Here is a 22851-nt window from a genome sequence, read left to right on the forward strand (position 1 = left end):
GTTTTGATAAAATTCATTGAACGATTTTGAAAAAATTGGTATTTCAAAAAAAAAAAATTGTGAATATTTTGTAGAATTTTGTAGAATAAACTAGAGCATGTAAATTGAGGAGGGTCTTTTTCCCCTTGTTCAGCAAGGAAGGGGCAGTTAAAAAAAAAAGACTTAATTTGGAAAAAAAATATTAATAACACGGTGTAACACTCCAAATATACGCTTCGGAGACCTATCACGTTTTGTAGAGCTAGTCGCACTGATTACGAAACGGTATTTAAAAAGTCCCTAACACCCCCAAAAATTATCAGTTTTTTTCTTTTTTCGAAATATTTTTTGTTTTTATTTGTTTTTATTTTTCAATTTCCTCAAAAACTAGAAGACATAGAAACATATAGTTTTCACTGTTCGATAAGGAATCAATTGAGGCAGTTTTCTGTGTGAGTAATTTTTTTTTATTAAAATTCATAGTCTGGACAAAATAGTATAAAATGAATAATTTTGTAAAATCAAATTAAGGTGACTTATTTAATTTTTAATTGTTATCGGATTTTACGCGGTTCAACAACAAATTTTGAAGTATAAAATGAGTTTAAAAAATTTTATTTTCGCTTATTTTTAACTTTGAAATCGATTATTTCAAAAAATATATACTTTAATTTGATGTCGAAGTTGGATAAATGACGAAAAGTTTTGAACTTTGACAGCTTATAAATTCTAGGTGGTTTAACCGAGTTACATGTTTTATACATTGTTGAAAAGGTATATTTATTTCCTATTAGAAACTGTAAAAAAAAATTGAAAATGGGTAAAAATTTGAAGAATCTAGATTTTTTTTCAAACAGAAAACCTGTTTTTTGCCCCTAACTCCAGATTTTGGGGGTGTTAGGGACTTTTTAAATACCGTTTCGTAATCAGTGCGACTAGCTCTACAAAACTTGATAGGTCTCCACCCGCGTATATTTTAAAACCTCATTTTTGTAATACCTACCATGTAATCAACGGTTACACTTACAATAACGTACTATACCTTTTTGTAAGCCAAAAATCTTGTCTTTTTTAAAAATATATGAAATAAAGCCATTTTATGGTTTAGTTTTTGAAAAATAAAATCAAAATTTTGTAAAAAAAAGTCCTTTTTTTATTATAAACTGCTTGCGCAAATATTATTTTATTGTTTTTCAATAGAAAAAACTTATAAAAAATATAACCTCTGAGAGCCGTTTGCTGAATCGAAACTTAAGCATTATTGTTCAACATAAATTCTTATGTAGAGATTAAGAGTTTATGTTCAACATAAATTATTTCAGTTTCGATTCAGCAAATGGCCCTGAAATTTATTAATTAAAATATTTACAATCCATTAAATTTTAATATTAATGCTTTTATTTTATTTCAGTAGACCGAGCCATGTCTCCTGCCCAATCGGAAGACAGTGGGCTAGCTCCAGAACGTGGATCAACTTATGCAACAATTTCCCTGCCACGTGAGAATGCTGCTCAAAGTATGGGTATCACATTTGCAGGTAAGAATTTTACTTTCAACACATTTCTAATTATAAAAATAAATCCCTCCATCTTTCATATAATAATAATAACTTTTCGAAAATGTTCCCATTTGGGGAGCTTCGAAATAGGGTCGAAACGACTCTGAGAGTGGAAACACATCACTTTGCAGTGATACGAATTAATAATCCAATTATATGAGGAAGTCTTCAATCTTTATGACAAATGGAAGTGTTGACTGAGCTCGAAATCGAATAGATTTAAAATTTTCTATCGAAAATAGACTTTTAAAAATAATGTGGTAATTAATAACGCACGCGTTTTGTTTTTCTTTCTCAAAGGGTCGGAACAATTTATTCATATATTTGTGTTTTTGTAAATGAGCAACGTATGACAGGCACATGCCGATGCCGATTCCGATGCACGGCTCGCCCTTCTAAAGAAATGTCACGATATAATGCTGGTATCATCTCATTGTCAACTGATTCGTTTTATATAAGGAATCGTATTGGAGAAATTTAGAAATTGATGTCTCATTTAGGCGAGAAGAAAAATTCCATATTTTGAATAGAAATGATTAAGTGCAGCTGAGAATGCGACGAAAGTTCTAATGCATTTTAACAACGGAAACGTTTTTTTTTTTTTTTTATATATTTCAGTGAAATCTTAAAACAAGTCATATTTAAAAGAAATGTGTCAGTTAAATGATTTTAGAGATAAAAGGTGTCAAAATGATCAACAAAAATTAATTACATTTCTAACCAATTCTTTTTTACAATATAATAATAAAAATTGAAACTTAGCTAAAAGCTTTTCAATAACAATAAGGATACAATATTATATTAAAGAGTTTTGAGTGGATAAGAAAATATGTAGGTTCGTTGAAAGGGTGTTTTATTTTTTTGCTGGAATGCAACGAAACAATAAATCTTAAAAAATCAGTCCGTAGGAAGAATATATGGAAGAGACAAAATAGATGAGGATAATTGGTAAAATACTGATTTTAAAATAGATTAATATCGAAATTCTGTAATAACGTTACATTTGGACGTTTAATAAAGGTACAAACAGTTTTGTAAGTCCATACAATTATTTTGGGTTAAAAGGTATTTTTTTTTTGTTGAAAGGTTGCTTATTCTGTAAATAAAAAGAATATGTTCGTTTGATAACTCGAGTTTAAACGTTCAATTTGTCATGGAAAAGAAGAATAAAATGAGTCTTTGAATGATTGCGTTTTTTTATAGAGCAAATCTAAATAGTTTTCGAAAATTAGTTTCAAAAAAGGTATCCCATCAAAATCTAGAATAAAATAAGAAATGAATATAGCTTTTTTGTGAAAGAGTGTTTTCTCCGAGGAAAGGAAATATGTAGATTTTCAACTGAAAAAAAAAACGAATTTAACGATTTGAAAAGTGTTTTTGTTATCTTAAAATAAAAACACCCTTTCATCTTTCAAGTACATGCTATTGGTTCTTGGTTAATATGCTATCTGCAAAACTTTCTGAGAACTATACAAGTCTTGGGTTTTGAATTTTACTCACAGGGTGTTTCGATACTAGTAACAAATCCTACCATTTCCTTCAAACAATAGGTATGTAAACTTAATTTTTAAAATAAACTTTTTTATTCAATAGCCTTCATTGTTAAAAGTTTAATTCAATGATTTTGATGTTCTAGTCTCTAGTGTCTTGAGTTTTTTATAGAATCAAATTGCATTTCAATACAAAAATTCTGTCTTTATCAAAAGACTTCAATTAAAAAGTTTTAATTTTAAACAAATGGATAGTTGTGCTTGAAACTTGGTACAGATGATTTTTGCGTTATTTCCAAAATCCGTTCTTTTTATTTTTTAATACATATCTTTTCATAGATTTTTTTTGTATCATAAAAAAAGTTAATTTTTCGAACTTATTTATTTCCCACCTACATGTCACATGATGTTGACCTTGACATAGGAGGGTTAAAATCTAAAAGGTGGGAAAAAAAAGGATTCTAACTATAAAAAAAAAACTTTTCTTAATGATTTTTCATGTTCTAATGTTTGGTAAAGCCTTCATTTATCGGTTCATAAACGGGAAGATACACAAAACATTTTTTTTATACAGGTTTATATTCTATCCATATTTGGATAGCATTCTGATTAAAAACACCAGAAACAGGGAGATTTAAGTTGGTAAATTATTCATTCAAAGTCTCGAAGCGTTCCCGGAATGACGTTTAAGCCATTACAGTTTTGATCTAAAAATGTTAAACGAAAATAATTGATAACAAAAATTACGTTTTAATATAAAACTTTCCACAATTAAGCGTTCCCGTAATGACGCTAGTTAAAAGTGATACTGAATTCACTTATAAGATACATTTAAATTAATAAAATGTCTACTTTAAAATCTGCTTGTGGTGCCATTTGTTCGTTATGATTACTACAATGCGTCATATTTATTCGGACAGATCTTAATATAATATAAATAAAAATAATATTATTTTACTTTTTTGTAAGTCATGTACAAATTTATTGTGCAAAGAAGAGAAATACTTACAAATAATTGATTTTATTGTGTTTAAACCATTTGAATTGCAGTTTTTGAGTTGGAATTGTTCCGGGAACGCTTTTTTGGGTATATCGTATTTCGTATATTACATATCTATGATTAAAGTGAAAACTTTTCTAACAGAGATACGAATTTTGTTCTGAAATACTTTAAAGAGTCTTTTGATATCATTTTGATACGACTAATGCGAGAATTAGAAATAAGAGTAGGTATTTTTAGTATTTTCTACCGTTTGAACGAGTTCGGGCCTCAACATAACCATTTTTTGAGCTTTAGTTACTATAAAAATTTGATATAAAGATTCTCAAAATCACTGTTCCATCAACTATTAAAGAATTTATATTGATCTATTTTCTAAGCTATGGGAAATTTTTCGGCTCATCCAACATCCATATTAACATTTTCCCTGCTAGTAACATCTACCTTGTGAGAAGGTGATGAGTCATTTCTCAACTTTTAATTGTCGTGAAGAAACATTTACGTTACGTTGTTACATTGTAGATTTTGGCTTTAACAAAAATCCGATTCGCAAAGATTTTTAATGTACCAAAATAAATCAAAGCTAGAATCTAAAAAAAAAAAAATACACAAAATTATACAAACAAATATTTTTTAAAATTAATGAATAAATTATTAATGAAAAAGTACTCATCACCTTAAAAAAAAAAAAAATAACGAAAAAAAAATAACTCAATAGTAAAAACACTCACCATTTTGTCTTTTCTAATTATTATATTGACCCATTTGAAATTTTACCTGATGCTTTCAACATCTTAACAGATTTATTTTTTCAATTTTAATTATAAAAAGGAAATATATAAAATGCGTAGGAGTGTTAACTCATATATCTCTTTTTGAAAATCTTAAATTTTTCGTCACCAATGACAAACAACTGTCAACTTACAAAGGATTTTCCTTTCTATTTTTTCAACCCACACACACTCATCAGAATTACTTAAGGAAAATATTAATTTAAATATATTACCAAGAGTATTATAATTCATAAAAATGTAGTTCTTCAGTCTAGACAAAACTCACATGGCCAAGAAATGTAATGTATGTTTGTATAAATATATAAGATTTGAACCAAACGTCAAACGACAAATCCTCCCGCTATTAACATGTATCTTTTGGTTTTGCATTATTTATTATGTTGATATATTTAGGGTGACCATATTTGTTTTAAGACAATCCACATTTAAAAAATATGAAAAAATTATTTTTTATTTTTTAGCAAATTGATATTTAATTGGTGAGTTAACCCTGAGTTAAATCAAATTTAGCTGATTCTGCAAAATTATTCGAACCAAATTTGACTCATGAAACATTTACATTTCAATATTTTTTGACAGATCTTACTCAAAAAAATCCGATAAGTTCGCATGGAGAGAACAGCAAATTATAAGATATTTACGCTTTTCTACTCAAATTTGTTAAACATTAAAATTAAGAAAAAGAAAATTTTATATTTCTGTAAAATTAAAAAAAAAAAAAACGTACGAATGGTCACCCCAATTCTACGCAGCATTGATTCAAATGATTTTTTTTTTTTGTTATTTATTCAAAGCATCTTCCTTAAACTTTATAGTGTTGTATTTTCTTTTGAATTTTATTGGCAGTTAGCCATTGAAATTTCTTTTTATTATTTTGTTTCTTATTTTTTTTGTTTTGTTTTTTTCTTTCGAAATAAAATATCATATTTCCCTAAGGGTGTGTGTTGAGGAAATGGCCGGCAAGTGGCGGGTGATTTAAAAAAAAAAAAACCAAAAAACATGAATGAATAAACAGAAATATTGATGTTGGCAGTTGTAGTTGTTGGCAATATATGCATTGAAGAAAGTCCAACTGAGATCATTACTACAACCAAAAAGATTATGTTGTTGTATCTCAATAGACGAACGATTTTTTTGTTTTTCTTTTATAGCAATAATTTGGTTGATTTAATTTGGGGTGAGCAACCTATTTAAGAATTATTACAACAAATAGCCATACCACTGAAACAGATTAACCTTTTGGTCGAAATTTTTAAAGATGATGCTTTGATTAGGTTGTTTCATGTTTGATATTTTATACATATTATATGAGTTAATTATGAATGTCGAATGTCAATTATTGCTTAAGTTTGATCTCCTTATAGATGGAGGTGGCACGTGGCTGTAGAAACGAGCATTGAATAATCATAACATATTTTATTAAAAAATATAAACTCAACTACCAGTGGCGTACGTTGAGTCGTGGGGGCCACGGGGCAAGACTAAATTTTGGGGCCCCTTTGATATTTGAGGGCCCCTTAGATACAAAAAAAGTACGTATACGCCATACATTTTTTTGTATAGCTTATTTATTTTTAGGTTTATATTAATGTTTTAATATGTTCGTAATGCACTTTGCATTAATAATAAAATAATTTTTTTAGCTTAAAATTGCTAGTTCTTGGGGCCTCTGTTCTGAAGTAATATGTACATGTACATATTTGATTTTCCATCATCAAACATAATTTTTTTATTGTTGGGCCCCTGACCCTGGGTAGCAGGGCTGTCGTTTCACCTTTAGAGTAGGCAGTACTTTAGTATTTAAAAATGCAGTACGCCGCAGTACGGCAAACATAAAACACACAACACGTTGCAAGTTACATGCTTCAAGTGGCAAGTTGCATGTGGCAAGTTGTATTTGGCAAGTTGCATGTTGTAAGTTGTATGTGGCAAGTTGCATGTGGCAAGTTGCATGTGGCAAGTTTTATGCGGCAAGTTGCATGTGGCAAGTTTTATGTGGCAAGTTGCATGTGGCAAGTTGCATGTGGCAAGTTGTATGCGGCAAGTTGCATCTGGCAAGTTGTATGTGGCAAGTTGCATGTGGAGAGTTGCATGTGGCAAGTTGTATGTGCTGCATGTGGCAAGTTGCATGTGGTAATTTCCATGTGGCAAGTTGCCAGGGTTGCAAAAAGCTTTCAGCTCAGCTCACAGCTCAGCTCAAATTTGAGCCAGCTCACTTTTGAGCTAGGTACCATAGCTCAGCTCATTTGAGCTGAGCTGAAAGTGAGCTGAGCTGAAAGTGAGCGCCCCCAACTTCCAACGCCTATATATCGGAATTTTGAAGAAAATGAAAAAAAAAAATTTTGATGCCAAAAGGTAGCGGGGACTCTAACCTACATTTGGGTACAACTCTCATCCCTGTAGGTCCACGCGTTCTCAAACCGGGAGAACTTAAAAGTAAAAAAAAAAATAGGCACGATTCTGAAAAAATAGGCATGATGTGGCGCTTTAACATGTAAGGCGATTTTTTAAAAATCTGACAATGTGCAAAGCGTAGGCCCATGACACAAGCTATCATTTGGCATTACTCCCAAAAATTGCTCTCAAGTGGTTTAGCTTCTAGGAGTGTTCAAAGATTCGGGGATTTTTCGAAAAAAAATTTTACCCCAACTTTCAAAGGCGATTTTCTCGGAATTTTGAAAAAAATCGAAAAACCGGATTATACCACTATCGGGTGGTATAATCCGTCTCCCCTGTCTCTAGATCAAAGCGTTCGAACGCCTATATCGCGGAATTTTGAAGAAAATGAAAAAAATGAGCTAGGTACCATAGCTCAGCTCATTTGAGCTGAGCTGAAAGTGAGCTGAGCTGAAAGTGAGCGCCCCCAACTTCCAACGCCTATATATCGGAATTTTGAAGAAAATGAAAAAAAAAATTTTGATGCCAAAAGGTAGCGGGGACTCTAACCTACATTTGGGTGTAACTCCCATCCTTGTAGGTCCTCGCGTTCTCAAACCGGGAGAACTTAAAAGTAAAAAAAAATTAGGCACGATTCTGATAAAAAAGGCATGATGTGGCGGTTTAACGTGTAAGGCGATTTTTTAAAAATCTGATAATGTGCAAAGCGTAGGCCCATGACACAAGCTATCATTTGGCATCACTCCCCAAAAATTGATCTCAAGCGGTTTAACTTCCAGGAGCGTTCAAAGATTCGGGGATTTTTCGAAAAAAAAAAAAAAATTACCCAAACTTTCAAACGCGATTTTCTCTGAATTTTGAAAAAAGTCGAAAAACCGGATTGTACCGGAATTTTTTTTATGATAAAAAAAGAAATATTTTACTAAAAATAGAAATATATTTACTATTAAAAAAACCAAGAAAAAAGATCACGAAAAATTATCTGTTTTATTTATAAAAATATACATGTGTTAAAATAATTCCATTAATAACTCGAACCAAACATCTTAAGCTATGGTGTTTTATAAAAGTTTAAAATATCTTCATATTTCATTATACTTTCCAAATAAAAATCAATGTATCCTCTCACCCATCACAGCTCAGCTCAGCTCACTTTACCTTAGCTCACCCAACAGCTCAGCTCACCGACACAGCTCAGCTCACCCAACAGCTCAGCTCAACCATCAGCTCAGCTCACTTTCAGCTCAGCTCAAATGAGCTGAGCTATGGTACATAGCTCAAAAGTGAGCTAGCTCAAAATTTGAGCTGGGCTGTGAACTGAGCTCAGCTAACTTTTGAGCTTTGTAGCAACCCTGCAAGTTCCATATTGCTACTACTAGTGCTGAAGCACACACAATGCTCATAAAATTACCATATCGCACATTTTATGTGCAATTCATTTTTACTTTCGTTAACCATATACCGTACGGTCTGAACCGCACAACATGAGTAAATTTCACAGAATAAATTGAAAACTACATGGACTCAAGGAGGATGAAAGAATTAATTTATTGTTCACTTGATAAAAATGTAAAAAAAACTAAGTGTGGATTAATTACTTCATAATAGAAATTAAAAATATCAAATGAAATTCATTTACATATACTGAATGAGAAGTATAACTTCAGTCGCGTTTACATGTGTAAACACACTCATTTTTTTTTTCTCTGGAGAGTTCAATCACGAAAATTGATTCATTCCTTTTCTGTCCGAGTGGATACCAATAAAAATTCTCTACCGAACTCATTCCCAGACTCTGTGGCCTTTAAAACCTTGGATTATAATCTAGTTTGTTTTGTGGCAATTTTAGAAATCAATTTAAAACATTTACAGATGACATCTTTTATCCACTAGTAAATATTTTTTAATCCTCATAAACAAGTCGTTGAATACATTCATAATTTTTTTTATTTACTAATTAAAAAATGCCCCCCTACAAAAATAATAAGAACATTGACCAGTCAACGTCGAATTTATTACATTTGTCTCACCTCCTCCGCAAACCAGAACTCATTATACGAAAACGAAACCATATTTCCCAATAGTGTCTCCCTTCGTGTCATTCCAGCATCGAAAATCATTGTCAGTTTCTAGTTCAAACTCAAATAGAAATTCATAATTTTCGAAAATGTCTCTTTTCATAATTTAAACAAAATTCGGTGAGTTAATCATAAATTTCACTTACTATAGATTTCGGAGAAAGCGAAATATTTCTTAGAAATATAATAATTCATCGTGTTGAAGATTTTGATACTGCAGGAATTTGAGCTGTCTAACTTTTTCTGATGACTAATGATTTCCTAAAATATTTAAAATTAAGGAATGATTACAAAAACAAAAACAAACAAACAAAAACATAGAAACTAAAGTCTTTTTTTTAACTTGAGACATTTTCTTGTACAAAGTCTTCTTGATAGCAAACTTAAAAAAAATCTTTGGAAAGAAATAAAATTTGATACTTATTTTTTTTTTTGTACAAAAACTATAATGTACCTTAATTGAATACAGAAATTGTCATCAAAAATTTTGAAGTAAAAATATACTTTTGCATCGATACAATCTTAATCGAATATGTCGCAACAATGTTGCTGATTTAAAGCTTCTAAACATGAATGAAACAGATGTTTTCCGCACTATGAGATTTTTATTTCACATTTGTTGAGATCTTTTTCTTTATAAATGAAAAAGATGTGTTCAGATACATAAATTTCAGTGAGCTGCTAATTTGTTTTAAAGAAACTATAAATAATGATAAAAATACCATTTGGCTATAAATTATAGTGCTAAGTGAACGTGTGTCTATGTCTATATTAAATGCAATAACCTCAAGGCGCCCCTTAACGCCCACATATATTACTCATAATGTTGTTTAATTAGTGAGTGTAACAAGAGAAAAATAAGCCTTTTTTTCTTGTAAGAATAATAATGATAAAAATAGGGAAACATGTTGCAGACTTGAAAAAAAAAAAAAACTAAAATGATGATACATGATGATCAATGTGTCAAAAGTATAAACTAGGTACAAATGTACAAGGAAATATAAAAAAAAAAGCACACAATTTTATTATTTGAAATTACAAAAAATAAATGTTTTTTAACTTAACATTTCCCAAAAGGCTTTTATACAAAATTGTTCGTTGTAATCCGTTGAATTTTTTAAAAATCAGTTTATTGAAAAATCAGTTTTTTAAAAATAGGTATAGTGGAGTAACTAAAGCTAAAAAATTGGCAATATTAGGGAACCCGGCCGAACAGCTTAGATTTTGATGATCTTTTTTTTTCAAACGTCGGTAATTAAAAATACTTTAAAGTCTATAGATTAAAAATTGCCGGTGTTGCCGTTTTGATTTTTTAAATTTAATTGAAGATTTTTGTGAACAAAAACAAATTTTTTTCAAACATTTTTCTTAAATTTCATAAATTAATTGATGCCAAAAGATTGTCTAGGAAATTCAAGGAAAAAAAATATATATGGGAGTGAGGGACAATTTTCCATAGTTCAAGCGATAGATGCAATTTTCTTATTAATTGACTTCAACCACAAAAAAAAATATTTGAACACAACGGCAACACCTACAATATTCAAATATACATTTTTTAAAAGCTAGAAGCTTAGTCATATAATATGTAATATTAAAATAAAGTTAATTGAATGAACGGCTTTTGAAAGAATGGTAATTGAACTCAGATTTTTGAAAAAAAAAATTATTGAAAAAATTTTAACATGTCGTTTTTTAAAATTGGTCGTAATATAAAATGCATTTATTTTCAAATTTTTTTGGCCGCATTTATTATGATTTCAAATTATAAAAGGAAAGGTCAATATGCATTACGGTTTATGAAAAAAATTAAAAAGTATTTCATTTTCGAAGAACTTTTTTTAATAAAAGTTTTGAAAAAAAAATGTAACTTATTTTTTTTTTTAAAGTTCAACATCTAAACATAAAATTATTTTTTATTCATTTAATAACCCTTACTGGTGAAAGTTAAATAGCAAAAATTTAAAGTTCGTATTTACCACAATCTTTGAGAAAATTAATTATTTCAATGCAAAAATTCAGTTTTAATAAAAAAAAAACCATTGAAATTGAAGTAATTTTTCATTTTTTTTTTTCAAAATTGTGATATATTTTACCTTTTTTGCTTCGAAATTCAACTGATAATATTTATGGCCAAAAATTTTTTTTAAATAAATTCATATTTTATTAGAAAAGGTTTGGAAAAAAGTCATTTTAAATTTTTCTAATAACATTTTTTTTTTTAAATTCTGAGTTTGAGGACCATTTTTTCAAAAAGTCTTGATTAAATTTAGTGGATTTAAATTTAAGAGATAAGAATGAGCTTCTGGCTTTTTAAAAATGTATTTTAAAATATTGTAGGTGTTGCAGTTGTTTTCAAAATATTTTTTTTGTGTTTGAGGTCAGAATGTTAGAAAATTGCATTTATCGCTTTAATAATGGAAGATTGTCCCTTACTGCCTTGTATATATTTTCCTTAAATTAAATAGAGAATCTTTTGCTATCATTTGTTTTATGAAATTTAAGCAAAAAAAAAATGGTTTTGTTAAAAAAAATTAATTTAAAAAAACAATACGGCAACACCGGCAATTTTTAATCTATAGACTTTAAAGTATTTTTAATTACCTACGTTTGAAAAAAAAAATCGTCAAAATCAGAGCTGTTCGGCCGGATTCCCTAATAATTTGCTTTAGTTACTCTACTAGATAGGTAGATGGATATTTTTGAAATTTCGCTATAAAATATCAAATAATTACTTCTCAATAATGGGTTTTTGTATTTTGTATGGTTTTTTTTTTTCAATTTTTAAACCAAGTTTTATTCTTTTACATTTTTTTTAATTTTATGCATTTTTATACGCAATACTTAAACATTTAAATCAACTTTTACTTTAATAGCAAACAGAGTGCGAACCATTCGTCAATTAAATTATTCATGAACAACGACACTGCAAATACTTAATTATGAGATTATTGCTTCCAAAATGCATAACTGAAATCAAAAATATATTCAAAACTTAACTGATCAAATATGTATTTTGAAAAATCTAAGATGTTTGACTTTCAACTACACTGAGGGAAAAAATCATGTGTGCAATTCACACGTGGTAGAAGTGAAACCTTAAAAAATCATTTTTCTTGGAAAAAAAATATAAAAAAAAATCTACCTATTTTTATTCTATCACCTTCAAATCCATGTTTTTTATATGACAACCTAGATAAATTTTATATCATCTGAAAGCTTATTGTCTTAGCTCAAAATATATATATCAATCAAGTCTATGAGACATCTACAAAAAGAGCTCAAATTTTTTGAACTCGATCAATTTCCATCAAAAAAAGCGAAAAAACACGTATTTTTATCTTCTCACACTATTAAATCCATTTTTTTCCCTAACAACAAGCTTATTGTCTTAGCTCAAAATATATATACCGATCAGGTGTATGAGACATCCACAAAAAGAGCTAGAATTTTTTAAACTCGATGAAATTTCATCCAAAAAGCAAAAAAAACATTTATTTTTATGTTTTCATGCTATTAAATCAATTTTTTTGTTTGACGACCTATACAAAATTTTATACCATGTGAAAGTTTATTGTTTCATCTTGTATAATAATGTATAAATCATATTTCAAAGATGTCTACAAGAGAAGTTAGAATTTTTTAAAGTCAACCATGTCGAATTTCCAGACTGAGATTACGGTACTTCCTACACTGGTAGCTGGTCATCGCCAACAGATCTCCACAGGTGTTTTAAGGTATTTTTAAATTTTTTTCAATTTAAGATTGTGTAACTTGTAGAGCACGTAACGTTATGTGTGATATGTCAAATAAAGGGTTATGTTATCAGCATGCGTATTAAAGTTAAACCAAATTTGTATGTGCACTAGATCAAAAGATATAACGTGTGTTGGAAAAGAACATCTTTTTACCGTTATCTCCGAATTTTGAATATGAAATTAATTGAAATTTTGTACAATTATAATTACCTATCTACAGTACAAATTTCATTCATCTATCTATTAAAATAAAAAAGTTATAACAAGTTGAAGTCGTGTCGCGTTTTCGTTTCATCTTGTTTCAAATCACTACGATACTAAAGAAGTTTTCACTTCAAAAATAAATTGAAGTTGAAACATCGTTGTTTCAAAGATTCAATATTTCGGTTGTAGCCCCCTTAGCCCTTACACTGTGGCAATAAACAAGTTTAATTAACGAAAACCACTTGGATTTCACTATTTTTCGGAATGATTTTACGTTGAAAACGAATATTTTAAAATCAAAGTACAACGTTGTTAGTTTTAATTGGTTTTTAATCATAAAACATCCTAAATCAAAGTTTTTTCAACTTTGAAAAAAGTACGAATTTACATAAATAAACAAAAGAAAAAATGGCAGCTACTGGGGATCGATATCGATTCTATAACTCTTGAGTCACTTAGTGACTGCGATTGCCGTTATCTCACTGTTAAAAATAAGTGTAATAAACTATAACTAAAGCTGAAGTCAGACAAGAAATTAAATTTTGTTTCGTTATTTTAAATTTAATTTAAAGATGTTTCATGTATATTTTTCTGATTTAGATTATCTTGTTAGTTGCTATTCAGGGGTAACCTCCTGAGCTTACGAACAAAATTTTTGAAAAGTCATGATTTGTCCGAAATGGTTTTTTAATGATTTGTGATAACATACCAAATATTCGATTAAAAATGTATGGGTTTTCTTTAACTAAATTGGGAAACCCCATAGAATGTGTTTGACTCGAGTCCCGGTTTTTTTTTTTTTTGAAAAATTTCCTTAAATTTTTGTTGCTATTTTATATTCTTTCTTTTTTTCCGCATTCATTTCTGTTGTTAGCATCTTTAGACATGACACCTCACTTCAGATGACTTTTTTATGTTAATTTCACTTTTATTTTTCGAGGGAGTATTTTTAGAAAGATAATTAAATTAGATACATATTTCGAAATTGGTTTTTGAAAAATCTTTTCATCCGATCATTAAATCTGATATGTTAGATTAAAGAAAACGCAAGCAATAAATCTTAAGTCATCCGGAAAAGTTAACAGTTAATAAAAAAAAGAAAACACAAAAACCACAAGTGTCCCATTTCGTGTGGTTTTATAGTATTCTTTAAAAACCCCTTACCCCCTCCAATTATCCAAAAAAAAACCGCCTTAAAAAAAATCTTTAAAAATAAACAATCCAATATCATTCATTCATAAAATTTCTAAACCAAAATTTTGTATGTTTGTTTTCCAGAACGAAACGACTTGTCGTATCCACCTGTCATTGGGACCCTTAGCCCACTGGGTCATGCGGCTGATTTTCTAGCGCCTGGCGATCGCATCCATCAAGTGGATGGCATCTCGACGATCGGTCTTAGCAATCAACACATCATGAGCATGCTGTGCCATGGCGATGGGCCGGCTGTTGTCGAGATTGAATACTCCCTGCCCGAATACAGTAAGTATTGTTGTGTAAACACCATCACGATCACCCGAAACCCGTTGGTGGTGGTGTTGAGTTTTTGCTTTTTTAACTTTTTATCTTTCTTGACGAATAGAGCGATGATTTATGCGTGTTTGTGCAGCATGAGCACAACATGATTGTGTTGTTTTAATTGCGTAGGCAATGAGTTCCACTTGTGGAATTTATTGAAATGTTTACACTCAATGAAAGGGGGGTAAACAAAACTGGCTGTTGATGAGAACCTTGTGGTACTCCGAACCACAAAGAACTTCCTGTTCCCTAGCCAATTTATTGTCTAGGAAAACGCTTTTACATTCAAATGAAATTGTAAAAAAATCATTTTCCCTTTTTTTAGTGTCCCAAAACAGTCTTTGTGTAACTTCAAAGCTGGCGCAGATCACAGTGGAACGTGAGAGTGGCTGTCTTGGACTGACGTTACGCGGTGGTGGCGATTATCCATTGATCGTTACTCATGTTCGGCCTCATGGACCCGTTTTCAAAACAGGTCGAATCAAACCCGGTGATCGTTTATTGCGTGTTGACAATGTAAGTGATATTGAATGCTTTCAAAATAGCTGTTTTAGGTTTACTTTGATCTAACAAAAGTCTTAAACTTTGAATTATTTTTAGATTTCCTTGATTGGAAAAACTCTCGTCGAAGCACAATCAATCATCAAGTGTGGCGGGCATGTTTCGGGCTATTCAAATCTAACCATTGAGTATGATGTCTCAGTGATGCAGAGTGTTGAATTCTCGATGGGACCTTTGTTGATTGAAATCGAACGACCAATGAATGATAAACTTGGTGTTGTTTTGTGTAATTATTCATCGGTGATGCTGAATGATCATTCGAAAATCGATGAGGTTAGTCAAGCGGCTGTTTACATTGCAAGCATTTTACCGGCGAGTATAGCAGATCGGTAAGTATTGTCTTTTCAAAAATAATAGATTTTTTTTTTTCAATTTGCTATATAAACTTTAGGATGGTTTTTACTAAATTAAAAAATAAACACGAAAACTGTAAAGAACTACTAACGCGACTGTGACGAAATGTTACTTAATTTTGGTGTTTATAATATTTACTCATAGTGAAAGACTGTGTTTTTGGGTTTTCTACAATAGAGAAAGCGAAGTAACTAGCTAGGTTTTACAATTGAGGACCTTGCATAAAAAGGGGAACAAGATCAAATTGAACTGTTTGTGGGAAATAAAAAAAAAACTCACTCATTATTTCACGAATGTTTAAAAATGACATGCTATTAAAAAATTTAGTTTTAGTGCTTATTAATAATAAATAAGTAACTTATATATTTTCACAGCAAAATTTTTTTTTATTTTTTTAAAGATAAAAAAAAAGATTAAAAAATTAAAAAAAAAAAACGATATTGTTGTACCTTTTATAAAGATATATAATATTTAAAGACTCACTTAAATTATGTAGGTTTCGATTCAGTAAATGGCCCTTAGATGTTTAAACAATGTATACTATTTTTCATTTTAATACACAATTTTAAGGATCCAAGATTTTTTATAAGTTTGTGCCACCCAGCCGTGCATTTTATTTTAGAGGGGCTAAATCAGAATTTTAAATTGGAATAATTCTATTTAAAAACTGTCATTACAAAGCAAAAATTTTAAAATTTTTATAAGAACTGTAGGTTTAAATTGGAATTAAATGTTGCCCATTAAGACTGGGTTCCCTTTTTCAGCAAAGTCAAATCTCATGTAAAAGCATTTGTGTGTATTAGTGAATGTGTTTCGCTCTCTCGCCATCGAATTCTCTGGTTTTTTACTCTCAGGATGTTGGTTATAGTTTTCATTCATTGTCTCTTTGTGAGATCGCCATCGCACTCACGCGTGCGGGGTGACATGCAAATGGATGTAGGTATACTACATAGATCTTTATATGGATATGGTGTTTGTGGACGAAAACTGGTTTGAAATTCAATATTTTCATGAAAGATTTCTGGAGTGTATACCTATTTATTTTTGAAATGAAAACTTGTTTCCATGTTGCTGTTGTGGATGGCATTTGAGTTTTTTGTGTATCAGAGAAATTTTTTGCATTATAATAATAATTATAGTTGTTCAGCGGAGAAGCAGGTAGAGGATGTGTTATATGGGTGCATTGATATAATATACTTGACAGTATCCTTTGTGTAGTTTGTATAAAAATATGAGTAGATGCGCAGAAGGATTGGTTTTCAGGTTCTTGCTCACTTTTCAGTTGTTCTTCGTTGAGCAATTTTTTATCTCGCACACGCGCGTGCCGGCTGACATGGAAATGTATTTACTTACAATATATAGAATGTTTAGGTTCTTATCTATATGTTGTTTGAGGATGGACTCGATATCAATCCAATTTACTTTCAACACCTTTTTAATAAAGATTTTTTTAGAGTCACCAATGCAATGAACTCAGTTGAATCGATTTTGTTTTTTATTTACCTATACCTACATTATTAGGAAACAAAAATAAGGCAGCATTAATAACACTGGTCAACAAAATTGAACTTTTTTTTTGCCACAAGAACCAAGATATACTTTTCTATAGGTTTTTGATATGCTGAACTCGAATCTGAAGTCAAAAAAAATTTGATTGGCCTCCGTTTTTGAGATATAACAGTTATAAAATGCTGAAAAACGTCATTTTGGCTCTTTTCTAGCTTCTGTTTTTATGTGGGGTAATTCATTATAAACAAATTTGTTGCCAATAGCATTTTTCTGATTGCGCATTCGAGTTCAGCAACTCAAAAACCTTTAAAAAAGTATATTTTGGTTCTTGTGGCAAAAAAAGTTTAATTTGTTTGGCCAGTGCTATTTCTGAGTCAAAGACCACTCCTTAAATTTTAAATATCTCGGGAAGTAAAAAAGATATTGGAAAGATTTAAACATTTTTTGAAAGAATAAAACCAGTTCTTATAGGAACCGTTACAAATTTTTTCATAAGGAACTACCCCACATAAAAACATAACCTCGAAAACAGCCAAAATGACGTTTTTCGGTATTTTCTAACGGTAATATTTCAAAAACGGAGGCCAATAAACATTTTCTGACTTCAGATTCGAGTTCAGCATATCAAAAACATATAGAAAAGTATATTTTGGTTCTTGTGGCAAAAAGCTTGTTGACCAGTGTAACTTATAAGTTACTTTTTTTTAAAACTTGAAATTAATTTTTCAACTATGTAATCAAAGTTTAGGGAAGTTTTCAAAAATAATTTTCAAGCTCAACACTTTGAAAAAAAAAAATGATCTATTTTTTCAAACTGATATTTTATTTATAAATTCAGATAGGCATTAGCTACTTTTTTGCTTGTTTCCTCAGTAGGTGTAATTTTAAAAACTTTGTTTTTGCTAAGGAAACATACTGAGCATCTTCACCTATTCAAAACTATTTCTATAAATACCATCAGGTGCATTCTAACCACAAATACACTTATATAACCCTTTACACATTCCCCCGCGAAAATATAACTATTATACCTACAAACCTACAAAAAAAAACCGAATCCGCAACATATAAACAAAGACAATGAAAAACAAAAGGACATATTTATATTATATAACCCCGCACGCACGCGCGAGTGTAATATAATAAACAATACAACCCAGAAATCAACCTAAATATGGAAATCAATCATTGTGCACAAGCACATGTCAAATGTCAATACACATTTTTACACACAAACAAATGCATACCACATATCTAATCCTTTACCTATATCCCCGCACGATCGATGTGAATATTACATAATGCAAAGAATTTCGCTGACACCAAAAAAAAAAAAAACCCAAAAGTGTCAACTCGCAACCGCGGGTGCGATATTATAAACACGAAATGAATTGTTAGAAAAAACCCAAGAGTCAACAAGAACAAAACAACCCTTTTTGAAAACAAAAGATAATGATCTTGCAAAAAATATCTACTATCTACCTACTCTCTGCAGCATCTTCATAATTTCATGAATGATTTCTGCCTGCCTGAGTGAGGAAATAGGAAACAAAAAAAAAAAGGATTATGTAAACACAAAAAACAAAAACAAAATATAACGAGAAAATGAGAGCGCAAGAGCAAGTTTTTTTTCAATAAATAGAAAAGAACAGAAAAAAAGAGTTCATCAGCGCCAGCTTATGCGTGGCATTCTTTTGAACTAAATTTGCATGTGTGCGTGATCAATGGAATTTTCAAAGTAAAAAAAGCTAAAATAGACACTTTTTCAACAATTTATATTAAAAATACTGTGAGCAAAAATATATATTTTTTTTTTGAAACTGATTTGAAATATAATGAAAAAAAATAATAAAAATAAATTGTGGATGCTTTGACTGCCCCTTCCTCAAAAACAGAATGCAAATATTGGTTTATTAAAATCAAATTTTTAGTGTGTAAATAAAAAAAAATATTTTTTTTGGCAAACGGGTTGCATGAACAACTTTATTAACTTCTCATTAAAAAATACAAAAACATTTTAAAAAATAATCACGCTTTGCCCCACGACCAAAATGCTAAAAAAGTGCATTTTGACACCTTTCCTTCAAATTAACCGTTCAAACTAACTTCAAATTAAATTTTAGAAATTTTATTGGATTCTCCTAATTTCCCTTTATTGTTTTCTTTTTGTTTCATCTAAAAACACTAATAAACGGTAAAGTTATTCTAAGAAGAGTGAGTAAAAAAAACATGAAATTACAACAAATTAACGAAGCTTTTTTTCTAATAAAAAAAAAAAAAAAAAATCTGTTTCGCGTACTGCATGAAAACACATTTGATCATTATAAAACAAAAAAAAAATAAATAAAAAGTTTATAAACAACGGTGCCCCAACCAAAATTCTGATTCAATCTAAATTTGCAGGAAAAAAATCATTTTCGACCCTTATAAAAATCGCACAAGAAATGTTTCTAAAATTTAAATGATATTTGTACGTTTATTACCTTTTCAAAAAAGTACGTTTCATAAGATTATCTTATAAACTGCAAAAGTTATACAACAATTAGTCAACCGTCTTCCATTAAAATGCTATGGAAACCCCCCCTTAAATCCAAATTAAGAGACAATAATGAAAACTGTTCTTATGTTAACATTCATTCAAGATTAATTTTATACTCATTTTATTATTTTACTTAGAAATGTAAAAAAAAATATATAAAAAGTTGCTTTTAAACTTACGAAAACACAATTTTAAATCGTTTGTACGATGTACATTAGGGCGTTCGTTATTTAGGTTTTTTTTCGGGAATCAAGTTTCTAAGTGGAAAAACTGTTTCTAAATAATAAAAAAAAAATCCCTAATTTTTTCAGATTTTTATTTTGACGCTAGATGGCGCCCCAAGAGGGTTAAAGATTTTTCCCATTTGAAATAGGCATATGTTGACTTACTAGGCCATTTTTTTAAATATAGCCTAAATGTAAAATTTTTTGATGATATTCTTATCTATATTAAGCACCCTTTTCAAAAAGGTATAAACCATTTTTGTAGGACCAGGGGTTTAGTCAGGACATGTATGTCTTTTTTGGGTTTATTAAACCCAGCATGTTTTATTAAAACAAACATATGAGTAGCATGAAAAATAAAACCCAAAAAAGATATATGTGTGGATCAGAATCAAAACCCATTATATCCACTTTTCAAAAAAAATGACTTGGGTATGAGGTTTTGTTTCTATTATTCAAATACATAGGTTGCGCCCAATTTTGAGTCTCTAACTACATTTTTTGGCGTAGAAATCAGACCACAAAGTTAGAGGTTAATTTCAAACCCCATTTTATCCACTTGAGTTTTTGTTTCAAAACCCATTATATCCAAACAATTTTATTCGCATCAAAATCCATTATATCCATTCAAAATATTATTTCTAAAATAAATTTGAAATTCAAAAACCATTTTATCCATGGGATGAGATTAGATGGGAATATCCGAAAATTTATACGGATTTTTGAAAAAAAAATTTCGGCATTTAGGTTTGAATTTATTTGTTCAAGAAAGTAGGCGTAGTTAAAATAAAGGAAACAAAGTTTTCTCGTTTTTAATTGAGTTTTTTTGAATGCCATATTTTCTTATTTTGGTCTGAAATTCAGAGGTGATTTTCAAAATCCATTCTATCCATATTTGTTTTGGGTATAACTCTAAAACTAAAACCCTCAGATCACGATTTCTGGACTTAAACTGTAGGGAATCCTAATTGAATCAATCCTGCATTTAAAAAAGTACTAAAAAATGTTTCGTTTACGAGATACAAGTTTTTCTCGATTTACTCGAAATCAAAAAAAGTGGATAAAATGGGTTTTGATTCTGATCCACACATATATAATAGAACCACATCAAAAATTTTTACATTTATTCTATATCTAAAAAAATGGCCTAGTAAGTCAACATATGCCTATTTCAAATGGGAAAAAACTTAAACCCTCTTGGGGCGCCATCTAGCGTCAAAGTATAATAATCTTTTTTATCAAAAAACAAAACCGACTTACATGGATCAAAACTAGGTTTTATGGTTTTTCTAATAGTTCCTATGGCTACAACTGAACGAAATTGCAGCCACCAGCTTTCAAATACAAAAAGAATTATCAAAATTGATTCACTCAGTCCAAAGTTATGAGGTAACAAACATAAAAAAAAAATACAGGCGAATTGAATACCTCCTCCTTTTTGGAAGTCGTAAAAATGTGAAAAAATAGGGGATTTTTTTTTATTATTTAGAAACAGTTTTTCATCTTAGGAACTTGATTCAAAAATAACGAACGCCCTAATGTACATACATACATATCATTTAGTTTCATTTTTGGATTTTTTTTTTATAATAATTTTTTATAAACAAATCTTAAAACATTTAAAAAATAAAAAAAAAAAAAAAATTGGTGTGAATTTCTTAGGAAACTACTAATCTACATTTAAAAACAAAAATACATACAAAATTCATGGACCAGTTTTGAAAAACTTAATTTTTTAAAAACAAATTTTTTTCTCAAATCCAAAAATAAAAATAGGGTATTTAAGCGGATAGTTGTTTTATTTTCAAAAATTTTTCAAATGTTGAGATTGTAACAAAAAAATAAATTGAAAATTTTAACCGTTTGCGCAGAAAATAAATCAAAAATGGTTAATTCAAAGGAAAAAGTCGAATATGTCAAAAATGTCTTTATTTTGCAAAAAAAAAAATATATAAAGGATATTAAATGCCTAACCGAAGTTATTTATAATATACATATTCCGAGGTTTACCTAATCGTCATTTCGCCTAATTTGAATGTTCTTATATTTAAAAAGAATCCTTTTTTTTTTGAAAATAGGCCATCTTGTCGAGTTTTTGAGCTATACTCATCACTATTTTTGCTCTAAAGATTCAAAAACTAGTTTTAAAAGAAATTCTTTTTGCCATTTAAACCAAAATATATATTTTTGAGTAATATTTGTCTTTTTTTTTAATCCAAATCAGGATTTGCAAAATGAAATTTTCTTCAAAAACCCATTAGTTATGTTAACCACTAAGAATTTGAGATACATATATATATATTTCCAATATCTTTAAAAAAAATTGATTTAAAAAAAATATAAGTAATTATATTTAAGACGGACAAATATGGCTTTTTTAAATTGCATAATTTTACAATAAAAAAAAATTGAAGGTGATGAAATTTAGTAAAATACTTTTTCAAGTTAACATGGCAGTATCACGGCTTTCGTGTAAAAGAAAATAAAATGCACGACTGGGGTCGCACGTACTTGCTCTTGCAGTTCAAAGCACTTTTATGTTAGTTTACTTGTAGATTTTAAGATTTATAAACTAAAAGAATGTTGTTAAAAAATGAAAAAAAAAGTAATTTTTTATTTGACTTTTTTTGAAAAAAATAAAAATGCAGTTTTGTTGCAATTGCTTTGAATATTACGTCTGCAAAGTTTAATCAAAATCGTTAGAGTCGTTTTCGAGTTATTTGGTTTGAATTGAAAAATTTGTATGGGAGGTACACTTTCTAAGCGAGATATAAAAAATAAAAAAAAAACCAACTTTTAGAATTCCATAAAAATCATCTGTACCAAATTTGAAGAAAATCCGTCCAGCCGTTTAGGCTGTGGAAATTTATACAGATGGACGCACAGAC

General features: G+C 29.4%; 1 protein-coding gene across 1 annotated transcript in view; it reads left to right on the forward strand.

Moving 5' to 3' along the window:
- Window positions 1-22851, forward strand: part of LOC129908768 (glutamate receptor-interacting protein 2) — a 68351-nt gene that overhangs the window by 33980 nt on the left and 11520 nt on the right. Inside the window, exons 2-5 of the mRNA XM_055985521.1 lie at window positions 1391-1516; window positions 14537-14740; window positions 15102-15292; window positions 15377-15666. Of these exons, the coding sequence (XP_055841496.1) occupies window positions 1391-1516; window positions 14537-14740; window positions 15102-15292; window positions 15377-15666 (811 nt within the window). The remainder of the gene's footprint in view (window positions 1-1390; window positions 1517-14536; window positions 14741-15101; window positions 15293-15376; window positions 15667-22851) is intronic.

This window comes from Episyrphus balteatus, chromosome 2, assembly GCF_945859705.1.
Source record: "Episyrphus balteatus chromosome 2, idEpiBalt1.1, whole genome shotgun sequence".
NCBI classification, from domain to species: Eukaryota; Metazoa; Arthropoda; class Insecta; order Diptera; family Syrphidae; genus Episyrphus; species Episyrphus balteatus.